Source organism: Syngnathus typhle, linkage group LG3 (genome assembly GCF_033458585.1).
Source record: "Syngnathus typhle isolate RoL2023-S1 ecotype Sweden linkage group LG3, RoL_Styp_1.0, whole genome shotgun sequence".
Classification (NCBI taxonomy): domain Eukaryota; kingdom Metazoa; phylum Chordata; class Actinopteri; order Syngnathiformes; family Syngnathidae; genus Syngnathus; species Syngnathus typhle.
Genome location: NC_083740.1, coordinates 19756435 through 19772242, shown reverse-complemented (window position 1 = coordinate 19772242; position 15808 = coordinate 19756435). Strand labels below are relative to the sequence as shown.

General features: G+C 43.4%; 1 protein-coding gene across 1 annotated transcript in view; it reads right to left on the bottom strand.

The window, feature by feature from the left end:
* Nucleotides 1-15808, bottom strand: part of sorcs3a (sortilin related VPS10 domain containing receptor 3a) — a 448560-nt gene that overhangs the window by 119438 nt on the left and 313314 nt on the right. Inside the window, exons 3-4 of the mRNA XM_061274950.1 lie at nt 7859-7958; nt 3581-3739 (exon numbers count right to left, since the gene is read on the bottom strand). Of these exons, the coding sequence (XP_061130934.1) occupies nt 3581-3739; nt 7859-7958 (259 nt within the window). The remainder of the gene's footprint in view (nt 1-3580; nt 3740-7858; nt 7959-15808) is intronic.

Genomic DNA, 15808 nt, shown 5'->3' with positions numbered 1-15808 from the left:
ATAGTTTGGGTGGGGGGGCGACTTATACTCAGGAGCGACTTATATATGTTGGTTTTTTTCAAAGATTTTCAAAAAAAAAAAGTGAAACCGCAATAAACGAATTGCAATGTAGCAAGGGATTACTGTAATTTGAATTTCAAGTGATGACAGCAGCGCGACGTCCCGTCAGCAGCAGCTCGTCGAGTCGATCTTTGTCCTTTATGTAAACAACCGCCACGCTGCTGACGCGTCACTCGACGGAGCTCTCTCTCACTTCCGTGGATTGAATTCGAGCGCCGGCGCTCGGCCGGGTGGCTATCCAGGGACGGTGGATGGGGCTCGGTCATGGCTTTTACGCACGCCCGGTCCTATTCTATGGAGCTCTCTTCCACTTCCGTGGCTGGAAGTCCACGCCGCCACACGCCTGTAAGTTTGTTTTGTTAAATAAAATAAATTAAATAAAGTTTACCAAACCCACGTATTTCCTTGAACTTTGTTAACGCTACAATATAGTTATCGTTTTTTTCCGTGTATAGTGCGCAAAATTTAACTAATTTATTGTCCTAAAATCTGGGGTGCGCATTATACATGGGTACAAATTTTTTTTAATTTTTTTTAATTTATTTATTTATTTATTTTTTTTAAGTCCCAATGATCGTCACACACGCAGGGAGGCAATGGGTCCCATTTTTATAGTCTTTGGTATGGTCTTAACTAGGCTGGATGTAATTTTTTTTGTTGGCGTTGATTTCTCCGACTGCCCGTAAACGCACCACCGCGCTCCGTGCGCGCATGGGAAAGAGGCGTGCGGACGTGAAAAAGGCGGCTCTGTATGGGAGAAACGTTGAAGAGGAATAAAAACACCCTTGGAAACCAAAACTTGCCCCTCGTCGTGACTCGGAGCCGCAACAAATGTTTCGGATTTGTGTAGGGTACATTGTGACAGACAGCAAACGAGCAGGTGATCGAGCAAGCCTTGTCTGATACGAGAGCATTGCGCTCGTATGGAGCGTGTTTGAAGTGAACAGCAGAGACGAAAGGAACAAGGCAAAGTGTTGTGAAATAAAATATTACCTGTAATACGGATTTAGGTAGAGAACTGAACTCTCGCTCTTTATATAGCTGACGTGTCTTGCGCATCCGTTCTGCGCATCTGTAATGCCGGCCTCCGTATGATATCCGGTTTGCGTGTGTGCGCGTGTGCGTGTGTGTGCGAGAGCGAGAGAGAGCGAGAGAGAGAGTGAGAGAGAGAACGCTCAACCGTAGCGTGCCGCCGACCGCCCAACTGCACCGCGCTGGTCGCATTATTGTGACAGAGCCGTCGCTGAAATGTAGAAGATATTTTTAAAGTCCTGATGTACTTTCTAAAATTTAAGTGGACCTCAGTGCACACTGCGCAGGGAGCTTAATTTGGTGCGGTCGCGCAACCGCAGCGCGCCGGGCGCTCACTGTCGCATTGCTTAAAGAGCGCCTTTGTGTTTTAGGATGAACAGCAGAGACCAAAGGAACAAGGCAAAGTGTTGTGAAATAAAATATTACCTGTAATACGCATTTTGTTATTTGCTGATTGAAACTGCTAATTAAACTGTGAATTGAAACTAATAGGAAGAAAACAACTCTTGCTCTTTATATAGCTGACGTGTCTTGCGCATCCGTTCTGTGCATTTTATTTCACAACACTTTACCTTGTTCCTTCCTTCTCTGCTGTTCACTTCAAACACGCTCCATGCGACCGCAATGCTCTCGTATCAGACAAGGCTTTGCTCGATCACCTGCTCGTTTGCTGTCTGTCACAATGTACCCTACACAAATTCGAAACATTTGTTGCGGCTCCGAGTCACGACGAGGGGCAAGTTTTGGTTTCCAAGGGTGTTTTTATTCCTCTTCAACGTCTCTCCCATACAGAGCCGCCTTTTTCACGTCCGCACGCCTCTTTCCCGTGCGCGCACGGAGCGCGGTGGTGCGTTTATGGGCAGTCGGAGAAATCAACGCCAACAAAAAAAATTACATCCAGCCTAGTTAAGACCATACCAAAGACTATAAAAATGGGACCCATTGCCTCCCTGCGTGTGTGACGATCATTGGGACTTAAAAAAAAAAAAAAATTTTTTTTAAAAATTCATAAAAATTGGGTGCGTATTATACATGGGTACAGGCTTTTTTCCAGCATCAGCATGCCATTTTTAGGGTGCGTATTATACATGGGGGCGCACTATACACGGAAAAAAACGGTATATAGTAGATCTGTGGAATAACGACGAGGCTGACGTCAGGGCGCACGCGCGGCGATGTTGACAAAGGTCGAGGAATTTGATCGATGGATTTAATGATTTAGAGTGCACAGATGGTTTGATAACATTATTGCTTATATAATAGTTATTTGATATATAATTTATATATTGTTATATGGGCCTGTGGAATATTTTGAAGTGCAAGAGCCGTCAGCGGCGCGCACGCATTGTTGACAAAGGACGATTGATGGATTTAATGAATTGGAGTGACGCAGATGGTTTCATTAACGTGTTATTTATGTAATAGTTTTTTGAATAACTCTGAATTTTACGTAAGGGCCGTTCTCAGCTCTTAGTTTGTGTTTATGTCACGTTAGCATACCTATCGTTTAGCCTGTTGTTTCTCGTTCATGACTGTTCTTGGTGTTGGATTTTGTCAAATAAATTGCCCCCCAAAATGCGACTTATACTCCGGAGCGACTTATGTATGTTTTTTTTCACTTTTTTGGGCATTTTATGGCTGGTGCGACTTATACTCCGGTGCGACTTATACTCCGAAATTTACGGTATGTTTTTTTCCCCTTTATTGTGCATTTTATGGCTGATGCGACTTGTACTCCGGAGCGATTTTTAGTCCGAAAAATACGGTACGTTTCCAAGTTTGGAAGTGGATGAGATTTGTCAAACCTAAACAAACCTTTTTGATGTCGCTAGTTACTGTGCAACATCCCAATCAATTGGTGCGGGCTAGAGGGAGGACACAGCGGGCAGCATCACTCAGCTATAGCCAGCTGACTGATCCTTTACCACCAAATCAGATCAAGCCTGAAGGTGTGCAGCTTCACCACCACTACAATACACAGTTAAGTAATGTATGTTTTGTTTTGTTTTAGAGCAATACTAACTGGTGGCTATATTCATTTTTTCATATGAGTAAAATCGTGAAAGCTTGTGACCAAAATATAGCAGGCATTACGAACCGGTTCGGGTACATTCACTCATAATTTCTTTTTGTTCTGTGTACAAATTATTATTGCTTAATTTCCTTGTATCATTAATTGCCAAGCGTATTATGTAGTAGTTTTGATTATTGTTTTGAATTGTAAAATGTTAACTCTATCTCACGGATAGGACTCACCAGCTACAGCAGACGCCGTGCAAAGAACACCTAACCTCCAGACACAAGAAATCTATGGTCTTTCGAGACTGTGATGCCGATGATGAATTGTAAAATGTTAAACCTTAATACTTCCTCTGGTCATGTTATCTAAATTCATGATGTGGTTTTTTTGTCAAAATGTACATCATCAAAATTAATGAGTTAACTCTTGTCTTATAAAGATTTCAAATCAAATATCATTTAATCTTACCTTCTGATCGTGACTGTAGGCTAAGGCCCAGTCCTCCTCAGTGGGGTGGAATAATAGGCTTAATATGTAGAAAGCGAGGCGGTACTTCTGGTAGCTGGCTCCTTCATCAGAGCTGATTAGCAAACTGCTTTCAAACTCAGGATCAGTCAACACCATAATCTGATAGAGGGGGGAGACAAAAGTTAAGAAATTATTTTGTTTGTTTTTCTTTTACAAAAAAAAAATAAAAAATTAAGGACCAAAACTGTGCAAGTAAAAAATGCTTGGTCAGCGAGGTGATTGGCAAGATTGGATGTGTTCCCACCTCGAGCAACAGTAGTTTTAGTTTTTGCTACACAGGGGCATGAAAATGAATGTAATTGTTTATTTGACTCTAATAATTAAAAAATAAATGATAATAATAATGACACATTTCATGATTCATATTTAATCAATAAATTAAACATTTAATTAATCATATATCTATTAATTATTTAATGGTGCATTTAATTGTTTAATTTGATATTCATTTATTTGTTTGATTTATTTAATTTCACATTTAGTTAATAAATGAAAAAAATAAAATTACTATTTCAACATTTCATGTTGTATTTATTTATTTAATTTTGGCACCTCCGCTAGTCTTCCATATAACACAAGCCATATGCATCATTTAATAATCTGTGCTTTAACAAAAAGAACATCACGGTAAAGGCTGTATGTATTGGTCTATGCCGTACATGTTAGTTTTATCCAATCCAATACAATACAATACAATACAATACAATACAATTTAACTATATTTATATAGCTTCATTTAAATAACTGCAGCTGCAACGTAGTCCTTCGCATATCGCAATGGGACAATCACAAAGACAGTGAAAACAAAGTGAAACAGAAAATATACATTACAGTACAGTAAATCAAAGGCCAAAGAAAAAAAAGGGGTCTTCAAACGAGTTTTAAAAATGGACAGTGAGGGGTCTTGCCTAACATTCAAAGAGAGGTCATTACAGAAAGAAGACTGGCGACAGAAAATGGTTGATCCCCTCTGAGGCTCCGTTTAGTCCTCTGCACCTCCACCTTACTTAATCCCCATGATCTTTCCCCATAAATTGGCCAGCAGCAGAACCCAGGGTGGTTTAAACCATTGATCCATTTCCTAAACCGGTTATTGTTTTGGTCCAATTTTAAATCCATCCGCTCGTGTCATTCTGTTTAGATTCTATCTATCTATCTATCTATCTATCTATCTATCTATCTATCTATCTATCTATCTATCTATCTATCTATCTATCTATCTATCTATCTATCTATCTAGCTAGCTAGCTAGCTAGCTAGCTATCTATCTATCTATCTATCTATCTATCTATCTATCTCGCTCTCTCGCTCATCAGAGCTGTTGTCGCAATATGGCCGTTAACCATTGATCAAATCTTTATCACCCACATTTCGCTGTTGTGTTTTCATTGTCTTGCTTCCTGAATTACATTTCCAGTAATCATTTTATAACATTTTTTTTTTATGTTGGTCTGTAAGTACACATATAATATATGAACACTTATGCTTGGTCATACACTATTAAAACTGCTGAATTAAAAGTAACCCAAACAGAATGCAACACCAACAGTACTGGGTTTTTATATCCAGTGCAATGGGTGGCGGATTTGACCTAGCACATTGGGTCAATATTTTGATTACACAATGGGTAAAAGCTGCTAAGAAATGGCTTACCGGGTTATCAGTAAGGTTGTGGTTGAAAGTAAAACTAATTTTAATATCAATAATATCAACAACACAGAAGAAACAACTTTGCCATGTCAAGGGCAGTTGCAGAGATCACAAGGGAAGCTCAGCGTCCTCTAAAAGCCAAACAAAAAAAGGGGTGAATATACATTCTGCTGTCTGTATATTTCATTGACAAAATATGTTCTAGAATACTTTCATCAAATGAAATCAATCAAATATTTTTTTATTTGCTAAGTTTGAGCATGCCAAACAAGGAATTTGACTCTGATACATTTCGTTCTCTATACCAGTGGTCCCCAACCTTTTTTGCGCCACGGACCGGTTACATATCAGAAATATATTCGCGGACCGGCATTTATAGAAATAAATAATACATTTATATAAATAAATAGATCATACATTTATAATAAATATATAAATACGATGAAATAAAATCATACGACTGACATAAAAACAAGTACAAATGACAAAAATAAAACTCACCATTACGTTGAATTAGTGGGAGCACTGAGTTTGTTTCTCAGAAACGAGCCGGTCCCATCTAGACGTAATCGGAGACAATGACTGCCTGGTTAGTTAGCCTGTCGCCACATATTAGCTTTGCGGGCTCGACTGGGGAAACATGTCACGTAACCGGGACGAGTGTCTTGACCTGAATTAATTGATCGTCGATAAAAATAAATAAATTCTGTGCGGCTTGGCGGCCCGGTACCAAGTGAACCACGGACCGGTACCGGTCCGCGGCCCGGTGGTTGGGGACCACTGCTCTATACAACATTAAGGTAGCTAACAACATTCAGGACGACATGTGCAAAAATGTACAATTATTCTCAGACATCCCCTGATCTTAACTCCCAGGAGAGCAAGGAAAAACTCAAAACTCCTGCTAAGGGAAATGAGAAACCTTGAGAAGAGACCACAGATGGGAGGATACCTCTTTCAGGATGACCAGGCTGCAATGGATGCCGAGAGGACACATAGTACAAATAATATAGACAATTCAAAGATAAAGCGTCGAGAGCAGGTTGTTATTGCACAGCAATGTCTCTGAGACTCTAAGAGTGGTGTGAGTTCATCAGAGCGACAGCCTGGGGGAAGAAGCTGTCTTTATGTCTGCTGGTTTTGGCGTACAGCGCTCTGTACCGCCGTCCGGAGAGGAGTAGTTCAAACAGACTGCAACCTGGGTGAGAAGCGTCTGTAGAGATGTTACTTGCACGTTTCCTGGTCCTGGATAGGTACAAGTCCCGGATAGATGGGAGGTTGGTCCCGATTATCGTTTCTGCAGTCCTGATTGTCCTCATTGTTTAGAATAAGCTATTTATGAGAGGTAACTGGCAGGACTTCCTTCCTCATTGCCTGCATTTATGTCAGTGACAGGTCACACACTGGCTTACACATAGACAAACAAAGGACGCTCAATTTCTACTTCCAAAAATCGATAGTTCCGCTGTGCAAAACTTTCATTGGATAATTGCTGCGCTTTATCCCGCCCATCTGACACTCAGCATCTCTCGCGGTTTATGGGACAATGACTGGCCCTGATGCTCGGTTTCTGCATGATGTTTGGATGATCTGTCCAAGGCGGTGCTCAGCTTCACTTCATTTGAATGACCTGATTAGAGGTCACCACACCACTGACATGATATGATTGAAAGCCCATCCATTTTCATCTATGCTTGAGGACAGCATCTTGTCTAGGCTACCATCTGGGGCCTCTTGGCATCTCTCATTGGAGACTGATACCAGAGCCCAAGCTTTGTGGCTAGGTGAATCTGACTATATATCTATTTGGAACCTCTCAACTTCACTCAAAAGTTTTTCATTTCATGGACGAAGCATGTTGCAACACTCGCATTGAACTTTGTGATAATGTGTTTGCATTAAACCACTGACATGTTGGTTATGTTTATATGTGTGTTGGAGACTTTAGTATTTGTCATCTTCTAAAACTATTAGAAGGATCACTGCAATATTTAGGATTTTGTGGACAGTAACAAGCTATAGAGTAGCAAGGAAGATGTTTTTCTCAAAATTCAAAATTACTACATTAAAACCATCAGTTCTCAGTTTGAGCTAAAAGCTATTTTGGTGACAATAAACAAAGACTCCTTGAATGTTTGACACACAAAGTAGATAATGTTTCATATGTGTGAGAAAAACACAGCGGAGCCTCCTGCATTGGTGACATAACTATTCATAACTGAAATATAGTGCATTAACCAAGGCTATATTTCTTCAAACCAATCCGTTCTTGAACCAAATTTTGTGAGCGAGTATTTTCATGAACCAGATTTTTCACTGTATTTCAAGTGAGGTGACTAATCTACAATTTAAGAAACAGTATGATGCATATTTTATTCCATCTAGATTTTTGTGGCAGATGGTAGAAAATAAATATTTGATATCTGAACCTTTCGACTATCATGAGGCTAACGTTTAATTGTTAATTGAAAAAGCTTTTAGATACAGCTTGTGAATTTAATCAATGATGAAGTTTCAAACATTCATTTTTGTCTTTACAAATAATGTAATAAACATGCAGCATCTTACCTTTCTCTTGTTGGTTGGACAGACATATAGGTAACTCAGAACAGTCTTGGATCCAAGTTTATCATTCATTTTCTCGTATGTGGAGCCAGAGTCCGAAGATCTGAGCAGCCCAAAAAAAGTGAAACATAGTCAGTAGGTTCCAAGAACCTTAGTTGCTCAACAAACTAAAGGTGTATCAAATAATAAGTTAAAAAGAAACTAAAGATTTACTTTATTTTTGGCAAAAAATAAACAGCATACAATAAAACAACCTCTTTCACAGGGTTGAACCCCTCTTAGTAATGGAAAAGATGGGTGGTTTGTATCAGGCATCTCACAATAACTAACCTTTCAAAAGTGTTTAGGGACCAGCATTGTGAATAATTAATACCCTCCAAATAGCTGAATCAGAAATAAAATATGACACGTGCAATAAAGTAAAATAAAAACATGTGGGCATTCCGGACTCTTTAGGCTTTAATAATGTAGTTGTGAGAATGAGCTTGTTAGCTGGCCTGGTCCCTCTAGAGCAGTGATTCTTAGCCACTGTGCTATAGAACATTCATGTCCCGAGATATCATCACGTATGCCACATGAAAACACATTTCACTGAACTGGTTGGAAAAAGACAATTTACTATTACTACAAATAATGTATCTTAGCCAGCAACATATTGTGACAGGCAGCACAATGAAATTCATGAATTCCAGTCCATAACAGAGCATCCAATCAACCTGTGTGTACACCTATTCCTTTTCATACAATAGAATTATATGTTAAATTAAACAGGCCCAGATTCCAAACTAAGTGCATACTGAGTAAATTGTAACTAGATTCTCATTGTCATATTCATACGTACAACTGAATTATATATTTGCGTTCAATTAAACTGGCCCGGATTCCAAACTAAGTGCATATGTGAGTAAATTGTAAATAGATTCTCATTCTTTCACTATACTGTATACTATTATTTTTTTGGAACATATTATTTTTATTTTGATGGTGTTGCGGGAAAATATGTGGCTTGCCTCAATCAATGTTCCAATATACTGTTCCAGAGAAGGAACTGTTTTCACAAATAAACCCCAAACTCGTCTTTAACATTGACATCAACAGCACAGCACTGACAAGTTAAATCTGTTTTTTGTGATGGGTGGTTGGGGGGCTGTACCTCGAGAAATATTCGGAATATAAAAGTGTTTATAGGTTTACCAGACCTGTGTTTTTACCGATGTCAATTTCCTTGTTTGGCACGCTCAAACATGGCGAATAAAAACTCTTGAATCTTGAATCCAATGTAGATTACATGTATACAACTGCCCCTTATTTCTTTCACATCTTAATGTCTAATTTTTAATTATTATCATTTATTATCATTGTATATCCTCGTGAGACCCAGTAATTACTTTTTGTCCTCTGGAGAGGACATATGTTTTTGGTCCGTATTTCTGAAGTCATACAGGCCACTGTTAGTTCCTGTTGGCCCTTACAGAGGACAACTTGGGTTTTTCACATTTGCCATGACCAAGTTCTGATGTCCTCTGTCAAGTCAAGTTAAGTCAAGTTTATTTGTATAGCCCTAAATCACAAGCAGTCTCAAAGGGCTTCACATAAACAAAAATTGACAATTATTCTCAAAGCATCCCCTGATCTTAAGCTCCCTCTGAAAAGTATCCATCCATTTTCTTTACTGCTTGTCCCCGCAGGGGTCGCGGACGTGCTGGAGCCTATCCTAGCTGTCATAGGGCAGTAGGCACGAGTCACCCTAAACCATTTGACAGCCACACAGGGCACACGCAGGGCACACAGAGACGAACAAAACCCACCCGGTACGGGGAGAACATGCAAGCTCCACACAGGGAGGACCGAAGGTGGAATCTAACCACCGCACTCTCCTAACTGTGAGGCGGACGTGCTAACCACTGCTCCACCGTGCCGCCTTCAAAAAAATAAATTAAAACATGTTTTGGCATTTTTTTAATGTTAATGAAGAGGGTGCAAGATAATTTCTCTCCAGGCCTTCTCGCAGCAGCTCTATGGATATGTTAGCCAGTGACAATTTCATTACTAAGAATTATGTGGGATAAAAGAAATAAATACAATCAAAAACGTATTTTTCTGTGGGTCTCAGGAGTATATAACGGATTTTCCGTGATCGCTATGTAGATATTTTCTTGGCTTTGGAACTTTACTTTTTAGATTGGCTGCCCACTTGACAATATTGTGAGGAAAGTGAAGATGATGTTTGTGCGCGCACGCGTGTGTGTTTGTGTGTGTGCATGCGTGCGTGTGCGTATTAGCCTGAGCATGCTGTTGGACTTGGGAATGATGAGGTTTTGATGAAATTGCAAAACATCTCTCATTGAAATTCATCCATAAATGCCTCAGAGGGAAACTGTTGTTGCTATGATTAGAGAGCACAATCATCAGTCAAAGAATCTCATTTCTACTCTTTATTAAATTGGGGAGAGTTGTATTACTGATAATACATCTGATTTGGATTGTGGCCTTGGTTGGTACAGTTTTTTTCTCTTTTTACAATTTTTTACTTTTCAATGTCACGTTTTTTATTTAGTCCCATTTTGCCTGAGGAAAACAAGCTACCTAATAATTATGCATACTGTGATAGAGGGTGTTGATCTCCTTAGGCACATTGCTTGTATGGAGTAAGCATTCAAGCCTATCAGCATGGAGTTGGAAAATATGCGTTAAAATGATCAGAACACAATATGCCTGATAATTGTGCATATGGAAAAACCTTGCATTCATAATCAACAGGAAAGCACGCTGTGGTAACCCGTCAAATAAAACAAACAGATTCGCCTAAAATATTTTACCTGATGGTAAAACTTTAGATGCTTATCCCAAACAATACCCAGATACTTAATTTCATTTACCTCAAGAATTGGTTCATGCTCTAATTGTACGTCAAAACTATCATTCGAAGATCTCCAACTGATGGAGATTTTTTTCACGTTTAAAGTTAGATGTTATTGTTCTAGCCACAGTGAGACTCTATATGTATAAGGCCTCCGTTAACTGCTTCCCAGCCAGTGCAGATGTTTCTGTTTTAGCCAACGCGTATTACAGTGTCATCTGCATAAAGCTAGCAGTTAACAGCACTATTAGTATCTGGAAGGTTGTGAGGAGGGGGAAAATTCATGTTGAGTAATGTCTAACTATTGCATTGTTTTTACCTTAAGAACATTCATTTTTAACTTCTACTATGACTACTTCTACTACTACCTAATTGTGTGCTGGTTTTATTTGTTTTGGGTTGTTTGTTTGAAGCTGTACTCTCAGGACAATTAAGGGAGAGGGGGTTGTGAGGGCGGGGTCTAGGAATGATGAAATATAAAATACTCTGGGGTACACTTTCAAACACCTTCTCCAAGTCCACAAAACACATGTAGAGTGGTTGGTCAAACGCTTATGCACCCTCGAGGACCCTGCCAAGGATGTCCACTGTTCCACGAAGAAAACTACACTGCCCTCTTGAATCTGAGATCCGACCCTCATCTCCAACACCCCTTAATAAACCTTACCAGGGAGGCTGAGGAGTGTGATTCCTTTGTAGTTGCAATACAATCCCTTACACTGCCAATCCAGAGGCTGTAAATGATGACCAAACAATGTAGAGCCGTGTCAACCAGGACAGCCACGCAACAACCAGAGCCTTTAGAAACTTTGGGCAGAGTGACTACAGCTGAGGAAAATTTAGCAAACACCCTTGGCCAGCTTCTGCTGAACACATACACGTAATTGACAGCCGCTCGGGGCATTCCAAGAAAGATGATCCCATCCTCTGTTCTTCTTTCTATTTCTTAAGAACACCATGGTCAATCAAGAAAATTTGAAATGTCTAGTTCTGTGTTGCTCACTAAAAAGCTATAAAACACATGTGACTTGAAAAGCTATGACAGAGCCTGGATATTTTATCTTTGCTAATAGTGACCACCAGAAGACTGTATTCTCAGTTGAATTATTTAATGGATGCCAGAATGATTGACACACGGTCGTGAAGCCTTTTCTGCAAGATTGCAGAGGAACATCTTATCCCCTCCTCAGGCATTCCTACTCTTATATTCTTGACCGCCCACCCACAAGTGGGGTGACTGCATAGCCCCTGCGACTGTGTGTGTGGCTCTATGGGCTTGACTAAAATCATATATTTTTGTATGAATGATTCAAGTCTAGCATTGAATAATTTTTCTAATATTTTTGAAATTTCTGACTTAATAAAAACATTACCCCTTATGATGAAAACAATTATTGAATCACGTTTTCCCTCGCCCGGAAGCGGGTCACCAGGGCCCCCCTCTGGAGCCAGGCCTGGAGGCGGGGATCGAAGGCGAGCGTCTGGTGGCCGGGCCTTCGCTCAGCCCGAAAAGGAAACGTGGGTTCCCCTTCCCATGGGCTCACCACCTGTGGGAGGGGCCAAAGGGGTCGGGTGCATTGCAAGCTGGGCGGCGGCCAAAGGCAGGGACCTTGGCGGTCTGATCCCCGGCTGCAGAAGCTGGCTCTTGGGACATGGAATGTCACCTCTCTGGCTGGAAAGGAACCCGAGCTGGTGTGCGAGGCAGAAAAGTTCCGACTAGATATAGTCGGACTTGCCTCCACGCACAGTTTGGGTTCCGGTACAAGCCCTCTCGAGAGGGGCTGGACTCTCTTCCACTCTGGAGTTGCCCACGGTGAGAGGCGTCGAGCAGGTGTGGGTATACTTATTGCCCCCCGGCTGGGCGCCTGCACATTGGGGTTCACCCCGGTGAACGAGAAGGTAGCCTACCTCCGCCTTCGGGTGGGGGGACGGGTCCTGACTGTTGTTTGTGTCTATGCACCAAACGGCAGTTCAGAGTACCCACCCTTTTTGGAGTCCCTGGAGGATGTGCTGGAGAGCGCTCCTTCTGGGGACCCCATCGTTCTACTGGGTGACTTCAATGCTCACATGGGCAATGACAGTGAGACCTGGAAGGGCGTGATTGGGAGAAACGGCCCCCCCGGCCTGAACCCGAGCGGTGTTCTATTATTGGACTTCTGTGCTCGACACGGATTTTCTATAATGAACACCACGTTCAAACATAAAGGTGTCCATGTGTGCACTTGGCACCAGGACACCCTAGGCCGCAGTTCGATGATCGACTTTGTAGTTGTGTCATCGGATTTGCGGCCGCATGTTTTGGACACTCGAGTGAAGAGAGGGGCGGAGCTGTCAACTGACCACCACCTGGTGGTGGGTTGGCTCCGATGGTGGGGGAAGATGCCGGTCCGACCTGGCAGACCCAAACGTTCTGTGAGGGTCTGCTGGGAACGTCTGGCGGAATCCCCTGTCAGGAAGGGCGAGTGGACCTTGTTCCGCGCCTCCATTGTTGAGGCGGCCGACCCGAGCTGTGGCCGTAAGGTCATTGGTGCCTGTTGTGGCGGCAATCCCCGAACCCGCTGGTGGACACCGGCGGTAAGGGATGCCGTCAAGCTGAAGAAGGAGTCCTATCGGGCCGTTTTGGCCTGCGGGACTCCCGAGGCAGCTGACAGGTACCGGATGGCCAAGCGGAACGCGGCTTCGGCGGTTGCTGAGGCAAAAACCCGGGCGTGGGAGGAGTTTGGCGAGGCCATGGAGAATGACTTCCGGACGGCTTCGAGGAAATTCTGGTCCACCATCCGGCGTCTCAGGAGGGGGAAGCAGTGCAACGTCAACACTTTACAGTGGAGATGGCGTGCTGCTGACCTCGACTCGGGACGTCGTGTGTCGGTGGGGAGAATACTTCGAAGACCTCCTCAATTCCACCGACACGCCTTCCATTGTGGAGGCAGGGCCTGGGGACTCTGAGGCGGACTCTCCAATCTCTGGGGTTGAAGTCACTGAGGTAGTTAAAAAACTCCTCGGTGGCAAGGCCCCAGGGGTGGATGAGATCTGCCCAGATTTCTTAAGGGCTCTGGATGTTGTGGGGCTGTCATGGCTGACGCGTCTCTACAGCATCGCGTGGACATCGGGGACAGTGCCTCTGGATTGGCAGACTGGGGTGGTGGTTCCCCTCTTTAAGAAGGGGGACCGGAGGGTGTGTTCCAATTACAGGGGAATTACACTCCTCAGCCTCCCTGGTAAGGTTTATTCAGGGGTGCTGGAGAGGAGGGTCTGTCGGGAGGTCGAACCTCGGATTCAGGAGGAACAGTGTGGCTTTCGTCCTGGCCGTGGAACAGTGGACCAGCTCTTCACCCTCAGCAGGATCCTCGAGGGTGCATGGGAGTTTGCCCAACCAGTCCACATGTGTTTTGTGGACTTGCAGAAGGCGTTCGACCGTGTCCCTCGGGAGGTCCTGTGGGGGGTGCTTCGGGAGTACGGGGTACCGAGCCAACTGATAAGGGCGGTTCGGTCCCTGTATCACCGATGCCAGAGTTTGGTCCGCATTTCCGGCAGTAAGTCGGATTCGTTCCCAGTGAGGGTTGGACTCCGCCAAGGCTGCCCTTTGTCACCGATTCTGTTTATAATTTTTATGGACAGAATTTCTAGGCGCAGCCGAGGCGTTGAGGGTGTCCGGTTTGGGGACCTCAACATCACGTCTCTGCTTTTTGCAGACAACGTGGTGCTGTTGGCTTCTTCAGGCCGTGATCTCCAGCTCTCACTGGAGCGGTTCGCAGCCAAGTGTGAAGCGGTTGGGATGAGGGTCAGCACCTCCAAATCCGAGTCCATGGTCCTCGATCGGAAAAGGGTGGAATGCCCTCTCCAGATCGGGGATGAGATCCTGCCCTAAGTGGAGGAGTTTAAGTATCTTGGGGTCTTGTTCACGAGTGAAGGGAGGATGGAGCGCGAGATCGACAGGTGGATCGGTGCAGCGTCGGCAGTAATGCGGACTCTGTACCGGTCCGTCGTGGTAAAGACAGAGCTGAGCCAAAAGGCAAAGCTCTCAATTTACCGGTCGATTTGTGCTCCTATCCTCACCTATGGTCACGAGCTATGGGTCGTGACCGAAAGAACGAGATCCCGGATACAAGCGGGCGAAATGAGTTTTCTCCGCAGGATGTCCGGGCTCTCCCTTAGAGATAGGGTGAGAAGTTTGGTCATCCGGGAGAGACTCGGAGTACAGTCGCTACTCCTCCACGTTGAGAGGAGCCAGATGAGGTGGCTCGGGCATCTCATCAGGATGCCTTCTGGACGCCTCCCTGGGGAGGTATTCCGGGCATGTCCCACCGGTAGGAGACCCCGGGGACGACCCAGGACGCGCTGGAGAGACTATGTCTCTCAGCTGGCCTGGGAACGCCTTGGGATCCCCCGGGATGAGCTAGATGAAGTGGCTGGGGAGAGGGGAGTCTGGGAGTCCCTCCTGTAGCTGCTGCCCCCGCGACCCGACCCCGGATAAGCGGAAGAAGATGGATGGATGGATGGACTATAAACAAGACAAGAGAAAGCTTGATCCAAGGTGTGAAAAATGTGTTTTTATTGGGTATGATAAAACCAGTCCTGCATACATTGTGTCAGTAAGAAAGTGCAAAAGCACAGATTGGTAAAGTTTGTGGCAAAATCAGGTGTAGAACAACAAACACAGACTAATGTCACATCTGAGGATGATGACTTTGTAAAAACCAAACCAAGAAGTCCAAATCTTGTGTTCGGAGAACAAAAACCTGAAGTCAGCCACCACCAACCACAACAAGAAAGAGCTGAGATCAAACGTGAGCCTGATGGTAGCCGTTACCCTACCAGAGAGAGAAGGCAGCCAGACAGATACACAGATTGTAATGTGTCCAAATATGTGTCTGATGATGAAGAGACTGATCAAGTCCAGAGTAACATTGATTACTGTTATCATGTAATGTGTAACATACCTGTGTCATTTTCAGGAGCTGTAGCCTCAGATAAGGCCAAAGAGTGGGTTAAAGCCATGGATGAGGAAATGCATTCACTTAAAGAAAACAACACATTTACCTTGACCAATTTGCCAGAGGGCAAGAAAGCAGTGGGGGGTAGATGGGTGTATG